The following is a 21,007-nucleotide window of genomic DNA, read 5'->3' as shown; positions in this document are numbered from 1 at the left end:
CCCCCATCCCGATCCCTCCCCAAGACTTACCAACATCCCTGGTGGTCCAGCAGGGTCCCGGGTGCCATTTGTCCCTCCGTGGCGTGCCCAGTGTGCTAGTGCTAGCCACACTCAAAATGGTGCCGAATAGCCTCTGAACTACTATGTCACAGGGGCTACCGGCGCCATTGGTCAGCCCCTGTCACATGGTAGGAGAACCGACCAATGGCGCCGAAAGCCCCTGTGACATAGTATGGGCAAAGGCTATCGGCGCCATTTTGATTATTAGCAGCCGACGACGACATCGCTCCCGGACCCCCGCTGGACCCCCAGGGATTATTGGCAAGCCTTGGGGGAGTCAGGAGGCCCCCCCAAGCTGGCCAAAAAGCTTGCCAATAATCCCTGGGGGTCCAGCGGGGGTCCGGGAGCGATGTCGTCGGCTGCCAATAATCAAAATGGCGCCGATAGCTTTTGCCCATGCTATGTCACAGGGGCTTTCGGCGCCATTGGTCAGTTCTCCTACCATGTGACAGGGGCTGACCAATGGCGCCGGTAGCCCCTGTGACATAGTAGTTCAGAGGCTATTCGGCACCATTTTGAGCGTGGCTAGCACTAGCACACTGGGCACGCCACGGAGGGACAAATGGCACCCGGGACCCCGCTGGACCACCAGGGATGTTGGTAAGTCTTGGGGAGGGATCGGGATGGGGGGGGGGCTGTTATTATAGTTAATGTTAATTTTTGGGGTGGTTTTTAATTTTTTTTTTAAAAAAGTGCCTCTCTCCCCATACAAACCCGAAAAATGGATTTTCCCCGAAGTTCGGTGAAAATCCTTTTCGGGTTTTGGGGCCCCCGAACCAGGACGAATTAGGCAATTTCTTTGTAATTGCCTAATTCGTGATAAACGATTGCACATCTCTAATCGTTGGAGACTTTAATATGCCAGATGTAGACTGGAGAATCCCATCCGCAGAATCTAATAATAGTAGAGAAATAGTGGGTGCCCTGCAAGTAGCTTTGTTCAAACAAATGGTAATGGAACCCACGAGAGAAGGAGCAATACTCGACTTAGTGCTCACTAGTGGAGATAATGTCTCTGATGTCCAGGTGGGCGCCCACCTCAGCACCAGTGATCATCAAACGGTATGGTTTAATATCACAAAAAGGATACAGAAAAGAAGCACAAAGACCCAAGTTTTGCAGTTCAAAAACACGAATTTTGATGAAATGGGGAAGTACCTGGAGGAAGAACTAAAAGGCTGGGAGAATGAGAGAGATGTGGATCAACAGTGGACCAATCTAAAAGGATCAGTTACCAAGGCAACTAATCTATATGTTAGAAAAGTAAAGAAAAGAAAAAGAAAAATGAAACCTATCTGGTTCTCAAAGGAGGTGGCTGACAAAATAAAGGCTAAAAGAATAGCGTTCAAGAAATATAAAAGATCCCAAAGGGAGGAGCACAAAGAAGAATATCTGGTAGAACTGAGGGAGTCAAAGAAATTAATCAAGACATCAAAAAGTCAAGCGGAAGAAAGGATTGCCAAGGAGGTAGATAGGTGATAAAACATTTTTCAGATACATCAGAGAAAGGAGAAAAGTTCAAAGTGGTATACTGAAATTGAAAGGTGGAAAGGATCAATGTGTGAAGAGAGACGAAGAAATGGCAGAAATATTAAACAAATACTTCAGTTCTGTGTTCACTAAAGAGGACCCTGGAGAAGGACCATCGCTAGTTAACAAGAATCTGGAGGGGAGTGGAGTAGATGTAACTCCATTTACAATAGAGAATGTATGGGAAGAACTGGGGAAACTGAAAGTGGACAAAGCCATGGGGCCTGATGAAGTTCATCCCAGGATACTGAGGGAGCTCAGAGATGTGTTGGCGGGTCCGCTGTGTAACCTGTTCAATAGATCCCTAGAAATGGGAGTGGTGCCGAGTGATTGGAGAAGAGCGGTGGTGGTCCTGCTTCACAAGAGTGGGAACAGAGAAGAGGCTGGCAACTACAGACCAGTTAGCCTCACTTCGGTGGTGGGAAAAGTAATGGAGTCACTGTTGAAAGAGAGAATAGTGAACTATCTACAATCGGGAGAATTGCTGGACCAGAAGCAGCATGGATTCACCAGAGGAAGATCCTGTCAGACAAATCTGATTGACTTTTTTGACTGGGTAACCAAGGAATTGGATCAAGGAAGAGCACTCTATGTCATCTACTTGGATTTCAGCAAATCTACTTGGATTTCACTCTTCTGTTGATGCATTAGTTCGTTGAGCTCTTGCACTACTCATGTTTGCGCCCATCTACACTTTATTCTATTAACTGTAAATCCCAAGTTACACTACCCCTATTTAGCCAGTACCCATATTTATCCACGTTACTTTGTCGAGTTACTGTTGCCTATGTAATATTTATTGATGTTCCTATGTTCAGAAACTCTGTTTATTGTAACGCCTTAACCGCGACAGTTTTGTTCTTTGGAAACCGACCTGATTTGATACTTGTATTAAGAAGGTCGGTATATAAAAATCCTAAATAAATAAATAAAGCTTTTGATACAGTCCCGCACAGGAGACTAGTGAATAAAATAAGAAGCTTAGGCATGAGTGCCGAGGTGGTGGCCTGGATTACAAACTGGTTGACAGACAGAAGACAATGTGTGATGGTAAATGGAACTCTCTCTGAAGAGAGAGTGGTTTTAAGCGGTGTACCGCAAGGATCGGTGTTGGGACCTGTCCTGTTCAATATCTTTGTGAGCGACATTGCGGACGGGATAGAAGGTAATGTTTGTCTTTTTGCGGATGACACTAAGATCTGCAACAGAGTGGACACGCCAGAAGGAGTGGAGAGAATGAGACGGGATTTAAGGAAGCTGGAAGAATGGTTGAAGATATGGCAGCTGAGATTCAATGCCAAGAAGTGCAGAGTCATGCATGTGGGGAATGGAAATCTGAATAAACTGCATTCAATGGGGGGAGAAAGGCTAATGTGCACGGAGCAGGAGAGAGACCTTGGGGTGATAGTGTCTAATGATCTGAAGTCAGCGAAACAATGTGACAAGGCGATAGCTAAAGCCAGAAGAATGCTGGGCTGCATAGAGAGAGGAATATTGAGTAAGAAAAGGGAAGTGATTATCCCCTTGTACAGGTCCTTGGTGAGGCCTCACCTGGAGTACTGTGTTCAGTTCTGGAGACCATATCTCCAAAGAGACAGAGCCACGATGGAGGCGGTCAAGAGAAGGGCGACCAGAAAGGTGGAGGGTCTTCATCGAATGACTTATGTGGAGAGATTGAAGAATCTAAATATGTACACCCTGGAGGAAAGGAGGAGCAGAGGTGATATGATACAGACTTTCAGATACTTGAAAGGTTTTAATGATCCAAAGACAATTTGAAGCTCCAGGGAGGAAGACAGAACCAATGTCAGGAAGTATTTCTTCACGGAGAGGGTGGTGGATGTCTGGATTGCCCTTCTGGAGGAAGTGGTGAAGACCAGAACAGTGAAGGACTTCAAAGGGGCGTGGGATAAACACTATGGATCCATAAAGTCTAGAGGACGTGAATGAAGAGTGAGTGGCTCGCGGGAATGACTGCTACTACCTGGAAATAATAAGCTTATTCAATAAACATACACACGGTTAATGCGACTCCAACATTGCTCTAAGACTCCAACATTGCTCTAAGCTTCAACGGCAAGAGGAAATGTGTAAAAAAGGATTTGCATTCACAAAAAAGCGGGGAGTAGCTTGCTTGTTACAGCGATTCCTACCCCAAACCAAATAAGCCTGATACTTCACTTTCAATGCATATCCAGCATAGCTCTCTGCTTCAACGGCAGGGGAAAAAGTCTGATACTTCATTTTCAATGCATATTCAGCATAACTCTCTGCTTCAACAGCAGGGGGCATGAAGAAAAGTGGATCTATATACAGACAACAACCAACAAGGACTGAATTACATAGTCTGGGTAAACAAATAAGCATGGGTGTAGCTTGCTTATTGTGGCGGTTACTACCCCTAACTAATTAAGCTAGATATTTCACTTAGATGCAGTTCCAACACTGCTCTCTACAGTAATGGTGGGGGTGGAAGGGAAATAGAACCAAAAGGTTACTAAGAGCCAAGAGTAACAGATAAGTATGAGAAAAAAAAAAGTGAAAAACTTGCTGGGCAGACTGGATGGGCCATTTAGTCTTCTTCTGCCGTCATTTCTATGTTTCTGTGTTTAATGTGAGCTACTGACATGGGCTCCTGAAAGGCAGAGATGGCACAGAAAGGCCATCATCCATTATGTGAAGCACATGAGAGCTCTGGGAGCAGTAGGCCTATACATTCTTCACTGTGTCCTGTTAACTATGGAGGCAGCTTGTAGGCTCATTACCTCTTCAGCTGACAACCATTTCTGGAGCCATAATGCTATACACAGAGCTATTCATTGACAGTGTAGGATCACATCTGCCCTGCTCTCCACTAACAGTAGAAGTGACTGACACCACGTGACGCATAGCCTAGAGCAGTTGTTCTCAACTTTTTCCCATCGTGACACACCTGACAGACCACACTCAAATGTGTGACACATTGCTCATTACAATTAACGGCAGAAATAAAAAATAAAGGTCCAGTATTATTTTTATTGTTAAGAATGATACAAGGGAAAGATACGTATTCTGTCTGAACAGAAATTGCATAAATAGTAAACATCCCACACCAAAACAGCACCAATTTCCAGCACTTAACCAGTAGCCACCTTACCTAAGAAAAGGCAACACTGAAAATATTACACCAGGCCTTAAGGCACCAAACATCTCCTATTAGGAAAATGGACCAAGTCAGGCTGCTATAGAGCCCTACACAGAAACTACACGCCAGCAGAAAACCTCATCTAAATCACATGTGCTGACCCTGACCTAACAAAGAATAGAGAGACCAAAACGCATAACTAGAAGCATGCAGACAAAAACTGAATTGGAAACCGCAACAAGCCAGAGTCTCTGCAGCGTAACAAAGGAAAAAAAGAAACATCACCATCCTCTCTTTCTCTCATTTACACACAGGCTCTCAATCACATACTCACATGCTCCCTCACCTAAACCAGCTCTCAGTCACACACAGACACACATGCTCTCTCTTTCTCTCATTTACCCACAGGCTCTCAATCACATACTTACATACTTACATGTTCCCTCACCTAAACCAGCTCTCAATCACACACATACTCTCTTTCACATATACAGGCTCTCAGTCATTAACATACATGCTATCTCACTCACTCACACACAATCTCATTCGCTCATTCCCCCCCCTCCCCTGAACTAGCGGCAGCAGCAGCAGCCTCCTTCCAACCCTAAAGGCAGCAGCAACTGCCTGCATTTTCAGCGACTTTTGAGAAATCCGAAGATGTGTTTGATGACACAGCAGGTAACACATAAAGCCTCTTGTACCGTGTCTCTGCTGGCATGTTGGGAATGGCTACGGGGTTGAGAAGCCAGGACCTGCAACTGTACCCAGAATCTCCTGCAGCAATAACAGATTTAAGGCATAAATCGTAGCATTGTCACTTGCAGAAGTGAGTGGCAACCCCCAGCATCCAATAAGACTGTATACGGTAGCCTTTTGGTGAGCCTTAAAGGCTAATTTGTGTAGCCTAAGTGCCTATCATATTGTTGTGGGGCAATATGTGTGCAAACTACCTGTAGCCAAAAGGAGCTCAGCTGTTCAGGAGTAGTAAATCATATGTGGGTATTGCAACAATTGCATGCCAGGCACTTGCAATCCAGAAAAGGCTATGGGTGTGTAGCGGCCTGCCAACCTTCAGGTGATAAATAAGAGCTACCACACCTGTGTTAGCTGCAAAAGTGGTACCTCATGGTGTGAATGCAAATTTGTTGCCAGAGGATGTGGTTAGTGCAGTTAGTATAGCTGTGTTTAAAAAAGGATTGGATAAGTTCTTGGAGGAGAAGTCCATTATCTGCTATTAAGTTCACCTAGAGAATAGCCACTGCCATTAGCAATGGTAACATGGAATAGACTTCGTTTTTGGGTACCTGCCAGGTTCTTATGGCCTGGATTGGCCACTGTTGGAAACAGGATGCTGGGCTTGATGGACCCTTGGTCTGACCCAGTATGGCATTTTCTTATGTTCTTATGTCCATGCAGCTCTGCAGTCTCTCCTTCATAGAAACCCATTTGTGAGCCCACACACACAGGGAAAATGCCATGCCACTAGAATGCACAGGACACTGCTTGTAGTACAGGTGCAGGGGCGGATTGGCCTATTGGGGGATCGGGCATCCCTCGGTGGGCCGATCGCTCCAGTCACGTGGTCTGCCAAGCGCGGCCGCGACAGAGCTGCACTCGGCAGACCACGTGACGTGTCCTGGGCCGGCCTGGGCGGCAAATACCCAGGCCGGTCCGACATCGTAAGTCCGCCACTGTACAGATGTGTGAGGCTATACAGAAACTGTAGGCAACAATCTTGAGGATGCCTCAGTAATGGCCCACACGTGATTGTGCTGTGCTGGCAGTGTGGACATTTCAAGCTTGTGATTCACCAGTGAGAATGAAATTGGTCCCAAGGGGAGGATAGGAACTGGGACATTTTGCAGATGAGGACGTTGAACCTGTATGGTGCCTGCTCACGCAGCAAACTTTAGGGCCAGTGCATTGTTTGCCATCACAAAATTTCCAGGCCTCTGAAACATGGGGAGAAAAAGCCATGGCTTGGGCCAATGGCCTGCAATGTGACTGTACAAGACACTTGTCATGGCACCAATCCTTTCTTCACCCCAAGCCCCCCACCCCCATTTTCATGCCGTTTGCTACAAACACATAGGCAGAGATGTAAATGCAAAAGAAGCATATGTCTTACTTACGAGCCAACCATCACCGTACAGGCTGCCCTCAAAGTTTTCAAAGAGGCCCGATCACCTAAGTAAAAAGGAATCATGTGCGGCTCCCAGGAACCTGGCCACCATGTCAAGGATGCGCATTCAAACATTGAAGACCACTTGCACGTTGATGGAGTGGAAGAGCTTTCTGTTGCGGTACGTCGCTTCCCTCTCATGGGGTGGAACAACAGCCACATGAGTGCAGTCGATAGCCCTGAAAACATTAGGAAAGTGTGCAAAGGCATAGAACCCTCTCTTCAAGTCCATCAAGTCCTGCCTGTCGTGAGGAAATGCTATGTAGCGAGGAAGGCGGTCAGTGACTGTTTCAATGACCTGGTTCAAACAGCATGAAAAAAGTGGTTTGGGACATCCTTCCCCCCTCCCCCGACCTCTACTGTGGTTTGGAAGGAGCCGCTTGCTGTGAAATTGTTCTGGCTGGAAAGGTGAACCCTTGGTCCGGCGATGAACGTGAGTCCAACCGTCGGAAGGCGAGGCCAATCACGAGGTGATCAACGAGGATCTGGATGCAGGCGCCTCCTGCAGGTCGTGTAATCCAGATAGCTGGCGCCTCCAGCAGGTCATGAGAACAGGAGCTTGTACCTCCAGCAGGTTGTAAGAGTAGAAGCTGGTGCCTCCAGCAGGTCATGAAAGCAGAAGCTGGCGCCTCCAGCAGGTCATAAGAGTAGAAGTTGGCGCCTCCAGCAGTTCGTGAGAGCAGAAGATACCACAGCCAGTCCAGGGAACAAGAGCCGGAATCCTTCGCAGCCAGTCCAGGGGTCGAGAGTCAGAAAGTCCCACAGCCAGTCCAGGAAACAAGAGCCAGAAAACTCCACAGCCAGTCCAGGAAACAAGAGCCAGAAAACTCCACAGCCAGTCCAGGGGTCGAGAGCCAGAAGGTACCACAGCCAGTCCAGGATCAAGAGCCAGAATATTCCGCAACCAGTCCAGGGGTCGAGAGCCAGGCAGGAACGGCAGCCAATCCAGGAATCACACACGGAGGAACAAATCAGGAACCACGAACAGGAACGACCACCAGAGCCACGAAGCCAAGGCAAGGTCTGAAGGCTCATACCTTGCCTTAAATAGTTCCCTGAAGATGGAGCCTGCAGGAAGGAACCCCCCTTGCTTCCTGTAGGGGTTCCTTTAAATCCAGGTTCTTGCTGCCCGTGCAGCCCTAGGAAGCTTCAGAGGGCGGGGCTTAGCCACGCAGAGAGGACGCCGCGGCCATGTTGGAAGGCAGCAGCACTGCCGCGGAGACGGCCTGCCGACGCCGGCCTCAGCGTCGGCGGTTGGCCCCGCTGCTTCGGTAAGTGACCGGCCCCGGTCGCGGTCTGCCATGGCCAGCGGTCATAACAGAAATGCAGGGTGACTAAGAGATTGGTGATGCCTGTGATGGCATGGGACCTTTCAGTGACTGGATCCAGATCCCCTCGGAATTCTTCATATAATTCCAGGATAGCCCGAGAGCTGAGGCGATACCTGCAAACCACACAGTGCTCTGGCATGATGTTCATGGAGGAAAGATGCGCTCCCTGTATCTCCTGCACCGTGGCTGCCTGTGTGCCGGCTGCTGGCCCGGGCCCTGAGCCTGCATGACCCGTGGCTGTGCCTGCGCTGTTACTACTTCCATAGGAGGACTTGAAACTGGCCTTGGCTGTTCTTGAAATTGTTATTGTTCCGCTTGTTGTCGTCTCCAGCAAGCCTGCTGATGCAATCAGTATACCACGAAAATTGCACTTGCAACAAACAATATGCCTTTAGGAAAATAGACCAGGTAAGAACAGATGTTTTTATTGGGCCAGGAAGGCCTGGTAGGTGTGTCCGTTATCATTCCAGTTTTTATCGCATGCAATATTTGCCGTGGTAATAGGCGTGATCGCGGTATCAGCCGTGATAAATACTTTTTTCACCATACCGCCAAAAAAATGGTGTAGTTATTTCCCGTGATAATGTGCTATACTGTATTGCCTGCAGCGCTAGCACACTCTCATTTCCATTAACCCCTCCCAAACTGCTCCCACTTGACTACTAATTTGAAATTTGATTATGCATTTTGCATTGCGGTATTTATCACGCACGTTATGGCATTATCACGTGTGATAACGTCGTAATGCACATGAAAAGACCCTAACGCGCTTTGATAATTAAGACTAATAGGATGGACTCTAACCTATGGCCTTTCAGGAAACACAGATTGGTAGAAATAGAAAGTATTTATTCCTTGAGTTTGGACATAAAGAGGAGGCTGGAGACTAAGTGGCAATAATAGGACTGATTTGTGGTCAAAGCTAGGGTTTTTTCAAGATGGACTTGATCACTGCTTTAAAAGCAAAGGGTGCCAATATTCCAAAAAAGCTGAGCCCCTTAGTTAGGGGCCTAGTTAGGGGCCTATTTTTAGCTGAACTTGGGGATCTAAGTTTTCAGATGGAAATTCACATAACTTTGGGAACCTAAAAGTTAGGGACGCTATTCATTTGCCTAGATTTAGGGCCCTAAATTAGGTACCTAGTTTCTGAAAATCCCCATCCTAACTCCGCCCTGTTACCAACCACTTTTTCAGGTTCTAAATTTAGGATACTAATGAAACTAGGAGCCTAAATCTAGGCCCTCAGCCTTAGTAAATTGTCAAAACGGCCAATTTAGGGACCAAACTCCAAAAGTCAAACACCTAAACCCTTTGAAAATCGGCTCCCAAAAAAATCAACAAATGAAATTTTAAAAACTGCAAAGCAAAAACAAACAAATATTTCCCCCTCCCCAATGAAAAGAAACCAAAATCTCTCCCAGACTGTCTCCCCAGCACCTCCCACACCCACAGACCTTTTACTTTGGTGGTGGCAGCAGCAGGATTTGAACTTTGGAAAGGAAATAAAAAAAAAATGAACCAAATTTTGTTTTGTATTTTTTCATTTTGTTTTCAAAATTTATTGAAACAAAATGTGAATTTTCATTAAAAAATGTCCCATTTTGTTTCAAACTAAGGCACATCCCTAATGCATAGGCTTCCAAATTTGTAGACAATTACTATTCTGAAAATATATCAAACCTTGGTGGGCCTACTTATCATGAACATTGTAGTTACAGAGGGTGATACTGCGTTCTCTTTGTATTCCAACCTTAAAAAGTGTCTTAAAAGTTAATATTATGGCACTAAAGCATCCTAAAAATGTGCATATTATAGCAAAACATATTGCAACAGTATTGCAGTGCTCATGCTTATTAATTCTTGAATCCAAAAAATCTGCTATTTTGCATTTTGCAGATTTATAAATTCATTTTTAGGGTTTGGGTAAGGTGATTATTTAACATTTAGTTTTAAATATTAGTGCCTGTTTTCTTTTTATAATCACATTTTTGGTAATACAAACACGAGTAAAAACGCATGAGGCTTTACAGCATGCATGTACTTTTTGTCCATGCCAAATGTTTGAAAGCACAATTTATAGATCCTGCTATGTACATGAAAACGGGTGAATCAAATTTATGTTTTCATAGTGACCTCATCTAGCGTGCCCAAAAGCTACTGGCTTATAAGCTCTAGAGAGCGCTAGGCCTTTTTAATCATTAGTCACCATATAAGCCAGTAGCTTTTGGGCACGCTATATGAGGTCACTATGAAAACATAAATTTGATTCACCCGTTTTCATATACATAACAGGATCTATAAATTGTGTTATTCCGTTGTTCCATGCTATTTGGATTACTTTAAAATGTTTGAAAGCAGCAGTTAAGTACGTACTGTAGCTTCTTTTAACCTGCAGACTTTGCCTTTTTTCTCTGCATGCCTGGGAATCAGGGTCAAAATGTCACACCTATTTTGCTGCAAATGGATGTGTGCAGTTTCCAGAAAAGGTTGTGCATTCTGCTGCAAATACTACAGATACAAATTTCTTTTTTATTCAGTTTTTTTAAATTAGAGCGCCTACTTTTTATGGCTACTCATGAATTGCATTTTTCTCTCTTGTATTAAACCATCGTTTGATAAAATCATGAGCAAATATAGTCATATTAGTCAGCATTTTTGAGCACTTAAACCTCTTAGTAATGTGCAGGATACTACCCATTAAAACTAATTGGATATATCTATTTGTTATTTTTTATTTTAGCTCTAATGGAAAGTCTGTTACATGGGCCCAGAATGAAAAGAGCACTAGAGGACAACACCTTTGGCAAAGACTTTCTGTCCACATCAAGAAAAAAGAGAATGCAAATCAAACGGCAGTTATCAAGCCCTTTTCCAAAACCACCACAGAGAGCCGATACGGCAGCGCCACTTTCCCGGACAGCAGTGCCAAAATCCTTTATGATGTCTCGGAAGCGGAGGAGCCTTATCCAGCCCAATACCTGCCTCAGACCCCCTCGCCCATCAGCACATTGAGTCACAGAGCTGCTTCCGTCAGTCGCACAGATGATGACGTCCCGTCCTTCCACTCAGACACTGCCCAGCCAAGCAGTTCCTCGCAAGGTTCACTGATGGAGCAGATAAGCAGCGTAGTTACCCGCTTCACAGCAAATATAAGTGAACTTAATTCTATGATGCTGTCCGCCAGTACACCAGGAACGATGGTGCCCACACCTCTTTGTTCTTCGTATCTAATCCCAAGAGAGATTCAGCTTCCTACGACCCTGACCACTTTCGCAGAGATCCAGCCAGCCCCTGCCATCGAAGTTAACGGTGGGTCACAGTCCGCCAGTAAACCTTCTTGTGACAGCGTCAAAGAAGGCGCCTCAGAGGTGCCAGTAGCAAAGCAAGATCTTGAGGAGTTGGTAGCTTTAACTCCTCCCTCACCTTTTAGAGACTCAGTTGACTCTGGGAGCGAATCCCCTAGCTCCCCTGTGTCTGAGTCAGCTCTCTGTATCCCATCATCTCCTAAGTGTGGCACTATTATCCTAAGAGATTACTCTCAAAGCTCCTCTTCATTGTGAATGTAATTCAAGATAATATGGGAACTCAACAGCTTTGAACAGATAAATGAGGGACAAGCAAAATCTTCTAGTCCACTAATGTTTACACAGGCACCAACCACCATGGTAGGAACTGAGGAAAGAGAATTAATTTGATTAATGGAACCTTCAGATTAATTGTGCTGTTTTTGAAACTTTGGGCAGATTTTCTTTCTAGTGGCCTTAGAGAACCTGGGCTTTTAAGAAACACTGCAGATGTTTGTGGGGGGTCTGATGAGGAGTTTATAAATCAGTGCTATGCCTATGTGCTTTGCCCTTAGTGTAACAATGAACTAATTATACGAAATCTGAAAAAAAAAAAAATTAGATTGCAAGCAACTGTAAAATGTTTTTGTTTGTTTACTTTGATTCTTTTCCCAGAAGTGAACCTTGATCTTTTATCAAGAATAGAAGACCAAACATGAATGTACATTTTCTAACAGACTCAAAATCTGGGGACCAAAATGCCAGGCTTTTTTTTCTATGAAGATAACAAAAAGGCAGTAAGTTGTGTCCACTAACTACCAATCCACCACAAAATGTCTGGCGCACATGACACACCAGATGGATAACTGGCGCTCTGCAGTAAGTTGACTGTGCTCTTTAGGGCTTTCATAACTGGCTTATCTTACAATAGCCCCATTTGTTTATGAAACCTTCTTTTGTAAGTACTGGTGGTCAAGCATCCACGTACACATTAATGATCAAAAAAACCTGTCGACACGGGATTCATCTCTTCTAGCCAGAAAATCTATGGAAAGTTTCTTGTCTGTTTCACCGTGTCGCCAACAGGTACTGGAGTAGCAAAAAAAAAAAAAGAAAAAATTTCTGGAGAACTGTTTTCTAAATCCCTAATCAGGGGAAGTTGTTTTAGTGATTGCTACATTTATAGCTGTGCTGCTGAGTTCTAGCGGGACTGCATCCCTAGTGAACTTAATGCATCTTTTCTATTGACGTTTTTATGTTAGTTTTGACAAGCATATATATATACATATATATATACATACACATATATAAATCTATATTCTGGCTCCCTTTTTCTTTTGCATGCAAAGAACAAGTAAAGGGTCAAGAAATCTCTCAGTTCTCTTCAATAACGAGAAAAGTAGTCCAGAAAATCTTGAGTGACTGCTGTGGTTGATGGGATGATCCCAATCACAATGCCTACAAAAGAAACTGTGTCTGTGGGTTTGCTTCAAGGGGAGATAGCTACTCCACCAAGCAAGCAATGATTTTAACTTTACTTGGCTGTTTGTACACTGCAGCTATGAACTGTGACAAAATTATATTTTCAAAGCAATACAGAGTAAATGTAAAAAAAAAAACAAAAAAAAAACAAAACAGAGAAACCCAGTGAGCCACACACTGAACTCTATTTCAAATGGGACCAAAAACAAATGCCAGAGCAATTGTCTAAGTTGTGTGTTGTTGTTGTTATTATTATTTATTTTTTTTTTGCAGTGTGTGCAGTTTTCTTAATGCATGCTTCTCAGTTTAGAACTTTCAAACAACAAAAGAACAATATGTAAGTGGCAGGGATAAAGTGCACAGTTCAGGCCATTGTGCAAGCATTTGTTTTCCTAGGTTTTGAAAATAGTGTGCCATCTGTTTTTTTTTGTTTCTTTGCAATTCAAAGAAGAGACATGAAAGTGGCTAATGGTTTGTTTGTTGTTTGTTTTTTTTCATCAAAGTAGTTATTAAGGGTTAGTGAATTTTATGTACCATTAATGCACTTTTCTAACAGATGCAGGGATTTCAGGTTTGCAAATGCGTAGGTTTAGATAGGCATTCACCTACCAGCCATTGCTACACCCCCCCAAAACACATTGTAATGGGGTCCCCCTCATAAATCAACTATCATTAGATGCCAAATGTGTTTTAATAAAGAGAGTCCTAAGAAATGGAAAATCTGAAAGTTAGAAAATGGAAGTGATGCAGCCTTATACAGACGATAGCCTTAAGAAAGATAACATTGTAAAAGGGCTCTGTGCATTAGTACCAGAACAGATGCAATAAACCTTATTACCGAAGGGGAACAAGTAGCTTTTCTTTTTCCCCCAAATGTGACATTCAAAGCGCTAATGTGAAAAAATGACAAACATATATTTAAAATTATAAGCACATTTATAAATTTTGTGACATGCTATTCCCATTCTTGAGAAATGCAAACATGAGTCTAGTTTTTCAAGTGTTTAACTAAATTGACAAAAATGTCTCAATTGACTCATTTTAAGTTAATACTATTATCTAGCACTGCCCTTGATTCTGAGTTGACAGAAGATCAGCAAATAGGATTAAAAAATTTGTGCCAAGCATTATTTTCCAGGAGAAATACAATCAGCTTATCTAAACGAAGTCTGTTAGATTATGTGTCCTGGCCACAACATAACTGTTTTTGTAACAGAATTGGGTGGATTCTTATTAATTAAAAATCCTTGCATGTAAAACCTGAGTAAAAAAAAAGCAACACTTGTTATATTAGATTGCTTTGAATTTCGAAAGGTTCATTTTGTTAACTGTTTTTACTATAAAGTTACTGATTATTCTTCTGAACAGAGTTTTCATCTGTCACCAGCACAAGAAAGATTTTTTAAAATGTATCCTGTAAATTTGTATCATAATGAATTATCCTGAGATTATGTTCCACTCCCTAAGTTTAGTTTTGATTCTGCAAGACATTTCATTCTTGTAGCTCAGCTTAAAAGGGAAAAGATCTTAGAAAACAGGAGGAGAATGCTCTCATCTCTCAGTTCATCCACTGAGCAGCAGTTTCACATATCTGTGCACGTTACCTTTAACAATTTGCAATTGATCCTTTCGTTTTGCACCCTGGTCCAATAATCATTCCCATCTGCATTGTAAGATGGCTGTAGATGCAGCAGTGGCATCAGTAGTTGGGTAGTTTGGAAGCTAGAAAATAGAGGAAATCCTCATGCGCCAGTGTAAAACGTCAGCACTGCAGAATTCTCCCCTAGGTGGCGTAGATTCAGGGACAGCATAAGCATGTGGCTGGATACAAAGAGGGCACTTCACAAAATAGATGAACATTAGAAAAATGGAAGATTGGGTGAAGATTTCAAAGAATGAAAGAGGGAGAGCATTTCAGAAAAGGAAGGAGTGGCAGTAGCCACAGAGGCATTCACGGAGCGGGATGCCAGTGGCCAGTGGTAGGTGTCCACCTTCACGGAGCGGAAGGATGGAGGGCAGCCATCTCCCAATTAAAAAAAAACAAAAATAGAAAAAAACCAGGGATGGGTTCATGGGCTATAGGTATTACCAATTATTAGGCTTTTCAATATTTGATGATAGTTAATGTGACTTTCAAGGCATACTTCACTTTCAATGCATATCCAGCATAGCTCCCTGCTTCAGCGACAGGGGAGAAGAAAAACTAATACTTCACACATATCCAGCATTGCCCTCTGCTTCATGGCAGAGAGCTATGCTGCCGCTTACCCAATTAATCAAACTTAATATTTCACTTGGAAGCAGCTCCAGCACTGCTCTCTACATTAATAGTGGGGGTGAAAGGGAATTAGAACCTAAGGTTACTAAGAGCCAAGAGAAACAGATAAGTATGAGAAAAAAGAAGTGTGAAGCTTGCTGGGCAGACTGGATGGATCGATTGGTCTTCTTCTGCCGTCATTTCTATGTTTCTATGTGATTCATATAAGTACAGAGAGAGAGAGATGTACTCTGCTTTGAAGTGCCTAAAAAGGCAGAATATATAAATGAAATCAAATAAATACATAAATACATGAGAAGAATGGAAGAGAGAAGTGATAGGTCTCCAGAAAATTAAGGGAAGGGATTTCACAAAAAAATGCATAAAGAAGGGAGTAGCCAGAGCACGAAGAAGAAGAGGAAGACTGAAAAAGGGAGGGAGAGGATTCCAAGAGTGAAGCCCAATATTCCAAAGGGAAAGCCTAGCAAAGGACCTGGATTGAAAAGAGATAGAGTAGAGTGGAGATTAGAAGGAGGACTGATCAGAGGTTATTAGGAATCGAAAGGAAGCTTCTTTAGCTATATGTTGGTTCTGTATTGATTTGCATTATTTAGACAAGATTAGTTGGAGGATCTTCTCGCTTCATTCTGCAAACCAGGAACACTAGCTATTCAGAGATTGGGAAAGCACTTTTTAAATAATACAAACTTGATTTGCTTTTCATAGTACCTTTTAATGATTTATTTTTTTTTACAGTTCTTTAAAAGATTAATCCCTCTTCTTCACCCTCCTATTGACATAGCAATGTTTTGCTTGCACTTTGAAAGGAATCAACATGATCAAGATTAAAAAAGTAAGTAAAATGATGCTATTTCAATGGGTCTCTGCTGTGAAGGTTGACATACTATAGTGGATGTCATTAATGGAATCATTTACCAAAAAATGTGTCTCTCCATGCTGTTTGCAATAAAAAAAAAATCAAATTTGAAAAGAAAAATAATTTTAATTCAATGTCAGCTGGACAACTAATGTTATGTCAGCAGCATTTATAGTTCTATTGATTCTTAAAAAAGAACAAAATACTCTGCATCACGCCTTTTCTTAGACTAGTCACATACAGTTCAATTCAAATATTCAATATGATTACATACTGGGCCAGAAATTGGACAATCAAATGTGGAAATACGCAAACCAATTCAAATATGAAAAAGGCTATACTAAGTGGGTGCATTTTGGTGAGATTTTGGACACTGTGATTTTCACTGCACAGTTTGCAGTGTGTGCATTTCAATGCATGGCTTGCACTCCAAGCCGTTTCAGGGGCAATATGCAAAACAGCCTACCCAGGTGCCAAGTCTACAGGTGCTTTGTACAAACTTTCAGAGGGAAAGTCTGTTCATACTTTCCTTTTGAAAATCACCCACAAATACTCCTGGGCCACGAACTCTGCACATGCCTTTTGTGTGGGCTAAATCTGGCTGGGCAAAAGCATGCATGCATTTGAAAATGTAATGTATGTGTACTATTTCATAATCCTGCTCAAAATATGCCCCCAGGAATACCTCCCCCTTAACCCAACTAAAATTATGTGCATTCTGGAACCTTGCACATACTTTTAGTCTGGTTATATGTGGGCAATTTTCAGGCAGCGCTTTTACCCACATAAATCAGTATTTACCTGCATACATATCTTTTGAAAATTGCCCGATTAAAGACAAAAATACATGATGCTTATATAACCCCCTGTCGTGCATCACACTTCCAAGCCTTCCTGAGCTCTGACCTACCCCTTGCAGCATTAGGGGAATTCAGACACTGTGAAAGGGGACCTGATTAAACTTGCAGGATCCGAAGAAAATCACCCTCCAACAAACAGTGCACAATCAGGTTGTTACTATATGTTCAAAAAATAGATTTTGCTTAGATAAATAAAAAATCAGCAGGTAAAAAAAAAAAAAAACAAATCAAACAGTCCGAGAGCAGAAATGTAAAACTAATATATCAAAATTCACATCTGCAGACCCCGTTCTTATGCTGCTTAAGTCACTTCACACTGAACTCCCCCAGAATGCTCAAAAAGGCCTTTTAGTCTTCAGACCACCACAAGAAAGTTAAAGAATTCTTCTCAGGTTTCCAGTTACTCTCCCATATATCTGGGCTGACCCAGTCAGTAGGGATATTCTGAGGCAAAAATGTTGTTTCAGTTCATTTATTTGTTTTGTAGGTCATTTTGTTTGGTTTGATTCAGATAATTCAATTTTTGTTTGTTCTTTCCGTTCATTCATTTGTTCCCCTTTACAGTCAAGGGGAGGGGAATGCAGCTCATTTTGGGCTCCCAAATTTATAATTTATAATTATTTCTAATGAAATTTGTAGGCAGCCATCATCAGAAGGGGTGAAGGACATGCCAGCACACCCAGGACTGTGTCACGTGGCACCAAAAGGAACCATAATGCAAAGTGGTACTAGCAGTGGCAGGAGTTTCCAAGGCACCGTGACATGACCAAAGCAGCCACCAGAGCACCCCAAAGAGCGCCAGAACACCCCAAGGCTCCAAAAGACAGTCAAAGAGCACCAGCAAGAGTGGCATGAACCCTCTAAGGCAGCATGAGAGGGGCAAAGAGGCACCAAGTGTGGCATGAACAGCTCAAGGCATCATGAAGGGGGAATGAAACACTAAAAGTGACAGGAAAACCCCAAGGCACTGACAGATGGTTGAAGCAACAGAACAAGTAGCACAAAAACCCCAAACCAGCCACCAAAGCAGCCACCCACAGGGGCAAGGACACCCGAAGGCTCCAAATGAGGGGCAAAGGGCACCAAACAAATTGGTATAAAATTCTAGGCAGGGAGAAGCCAGAGGAAATCCCTGGAGGAAACCTAATGTAGTTTTCATACAGCATCATTTAAGGGTGGTTAAGACTTGGAATTAGTTTTCTGTGATGTGATCTCAGCCCTGTTGGTATCACATGCTTCCTCCACCTCTTCTATAGAAATTACGATGCTAGCTGTTCAGTATCTTGCGATTCAGGGATTCCAGAATATGATTCTTTTTCTGAAACAGTTTTTGCAAATACTGCCTCCATCCAGGAATCAGTAAGGAGCGTTGCTGGGTTTGGGTGTTGCACTTCTGTTGCTCCTGTCCTTGCCCCGCTCTATTAATGCCAGCCTCAGATGGTTCTCCTGCCTTTTGCCCCTGCTCCAAAGCAAAAGAGAGGTGGCAGTGGCACATGCTCTACCAATTTTAATTTCTTAAGGCTTGAGCTGGCTTCCACTCCTGGCTTTCTGCAGCTAAAAATATCTCTTTTAAGTTCAGGGGTAGGACTTCCTTTTTTTTTCACTACTATCACTACTTGTACTTCTGACAAGCTGGGCTGGCTCTGAAGCAACACCCAATCTCTACCCCTGCCATTCTTTTGCCCACTTCCATTCCCTCCTTTTCTCTTTACTCATAGTGACATGATGGAATTGGAAGTGGCTACTGGGGTTTTTGATGTCACAATATAGTTTATTCATGCACTATACCACTCACCAGTACTATTTGTCACACATACTCAATCAAGTTGACAGATGAGTTCACTTCAGTGCTTAGCAAGCACTGTAAAGGAAAGTTTGAAGCATGCCAGTGGCATAAACTTCCTTCTGTTTGGCTGTCTCTCATAGTGTGTGAAAAAATGTCTCTCTTTCACACACACAGCATATGCTTGTGCACCACTGACTGACTTCTTTTACACACAAAAGAAAAACTGTCAGAGAAAAACTGGCAAGACTGCTTATAAAGAGAGGTGGGTGAATGAGCCCTTAGGGGTAGATTTTCAAATTGCGCGATTTGGCGTACTTTTGTTGGCGCATCAGGCGCCAACAAAAGTACGCTGGATTTTAGTAGATACGCGCGTAGCCGCTAAAATCCGGGATCGGCGCGCGCAAGGCTATCGATTCCGTATAGCTGGCGTGCGCCGAGCCGCGCAGCCTACCTCCATTCCCTCCGAGGCCGCTCTGAAATTGGAGCGGCCTCGGAGGGAATTCTCTAACTCCCTCCCCTCACCTTCCCCTCCCTTCCTCTACCTAACCCACCCGCCCGGCCCTGTCTAAACCCCCCCCCTTACCTTTGTCGGGGGATTTACGCCTCCCGGAGGGAGACGTAAATCCCCGCGCGCCAGCGGGCCACTAGCGTGCCAGGACGCGACCTGGGGGCGGGTCCGGAGGGCGCGGCCACGCCCCCGGACCACCCCGGGCCGTAACCACGCCCCCAGGCCCGCCCCTGAAACGCTACGGCCCGCCCCGAAAACGCCGCGTGGATCGGGCCCACCCCCCCGACACGCCCCCGACACGCCCCCCTCGGACAACCCCTGGACTTACGCAAGTCCCGGGGTCTGCGCACGCCGGTAGGCCTATTGAACATAGGCTCACCGGCGCGCAGGGCCCTGCTCGCCTAAATCCGCCCTGATTTAGGCGGATTTAGGCAAGCAGGGCTCTGAAAATCCACCCCTTAGTGCTGCGGCATAGTTGATGCAGCCTTATAGGAGCACCTACGAGATCTACACCAGTAGCTGGCAAACAGACTCGATAATGGGCCAGACTGGAGCTTCACCTATACCACCTGCCTCCCCCTTGGGATGAGCCATTGGGTTCTGGCGGCTGGGACCCTGGGACAGAGATCATAGCTCCAATCCAGAGACACCAGAGTAGGGATGTGAATCGTGTCCTCGATCGTCTTAACGATCGATTTCGGCTGGGAGGGGGAGGGAATCGTATTGTTGCCGTTTGGGGGGGTAAAATATCGTGAAAAATCGTTAAAAATCGTGAAAAATCGAAAAATCGAAAAACCGGCACATTAAAACCCCCTAAAACCCACCCCCGACCCTTTAAATTAAATCCCCCACCCTCCCGAACCCCCCCCCAAATAACTTAAATAACCTGCGGGTCCAGCGGCGGTCCGGAACGGCAGCGGTCCGGAACGGGCTCCTGCTCTGAATCTTGTCGTCTTCAGCCGGCGCCATTTTCCAAAATGGCGCCGAAAAATGGCGGCGGCCATAGACGAAAAAGATTGGACGGCAGGAGGTCCTTCCGGACCCCCGCTGGACTTTTGGCAAGTCTTGTGGGGGTCAGGAGGCCCCCCACAAGCTGGCCAAAAGTTCCTGGAGGTCCAGCGGGGGTCAGGGAGCGATTTCCCTCCGCGAATCGTTTTCGTACGGAAAATGGCGCCGGCAGGAGATCGACTGCAGGAGGTCGTTCAGCGAGGCGCCGGAACCCTCGCTGAACGACCTCCTGCAGTCGATCTCCTGCCGGCGCCATTTTCCGTACGAAAACGATTCGCGGCGGGAAATCGCTCCCTGACCCCCGCTGGACCTCCAGGAACTTTTGGCCAGCTTGTGGGGGGCCTCCTGACCCCCACGAGACTTGCCAAAAGTCCAGCGGGGGTCCGGAAGGACCTCCTGCCGTCCAATCTTTTTCGTCTATGGCCGCCGCCATTTTTCAGCGCCATTTTGGAAAATGGCGCCGGCTGAAGACGACAAGATTCAGAGCAGGAGCCCGTTCCGGACCGCTGCCGTTCCGGACCGCCGCTGGACCCGCAGGTTATTTAAGTTATTTGGGGGGGGGTTCGGGAGGGTGGGGGATTTAATTTAAAGGGTCGGGGGTGGGTTTTAGGGGGTTTTAGTGTGCCGGCTCACGATTCTAACGATTTATAACGATAAATCGTTAGAATCTGTATTGTATTGTGTTCCATAACGGTTTAAGACGATATTAAAATTATCG

At 44.5% G+C, this 21,007-nt stretch overlaps 1 protein-coding gene across 2 annotated transcripts in view; it reads left to right on the top strand.

The window, feature by feature from the left end:
- Window positions 1-11,865, top strand: part of GRM5 (glutamate metabotropic receptor 5) — a 933,671-nt gene extending 921,806 nt beyond the window's left edge. For both annotated transcript variants that reach the window (XM_029602292.1, XM_029602291.1), the window contains one exon: window positions 10,968-11,865. In XM_029602292.1, the coding sequence (XP_029458152.1) occupies window positions 10,968-11,787 (820 nt within the window). In that variant the 3' untranslated portion in view covers window positions 11,788-11,865. The remainder of the gene's footprint in view (window positions 1-10,967) is intronic.
- Window positions 11,866-21,007: the final 9,142 nt, after the last annotated feature.

The sequence above is a fragment of the Rhinatrema bivittatum genome, chromosome 5 (assembly GCF_901001135.1).
Source record: "Rhinatrema bivittatum chromosome 5, aRhiBiv1.1, whole genome shotgun sequence".
In the NCBI taxonomy this organism is placed as follows: Eukaryota; Metazoa; Chordata; class Amphibia; order Gymnophiona; family Rhinatrematidae; genus Rhinatrema; species Rhinatrema bivittatum.
The sequence above is the reverse complement of the archived record's forward strand: the minus strand, read 5'-3'. Positions and strand labels throughout refer to the sequence as shown.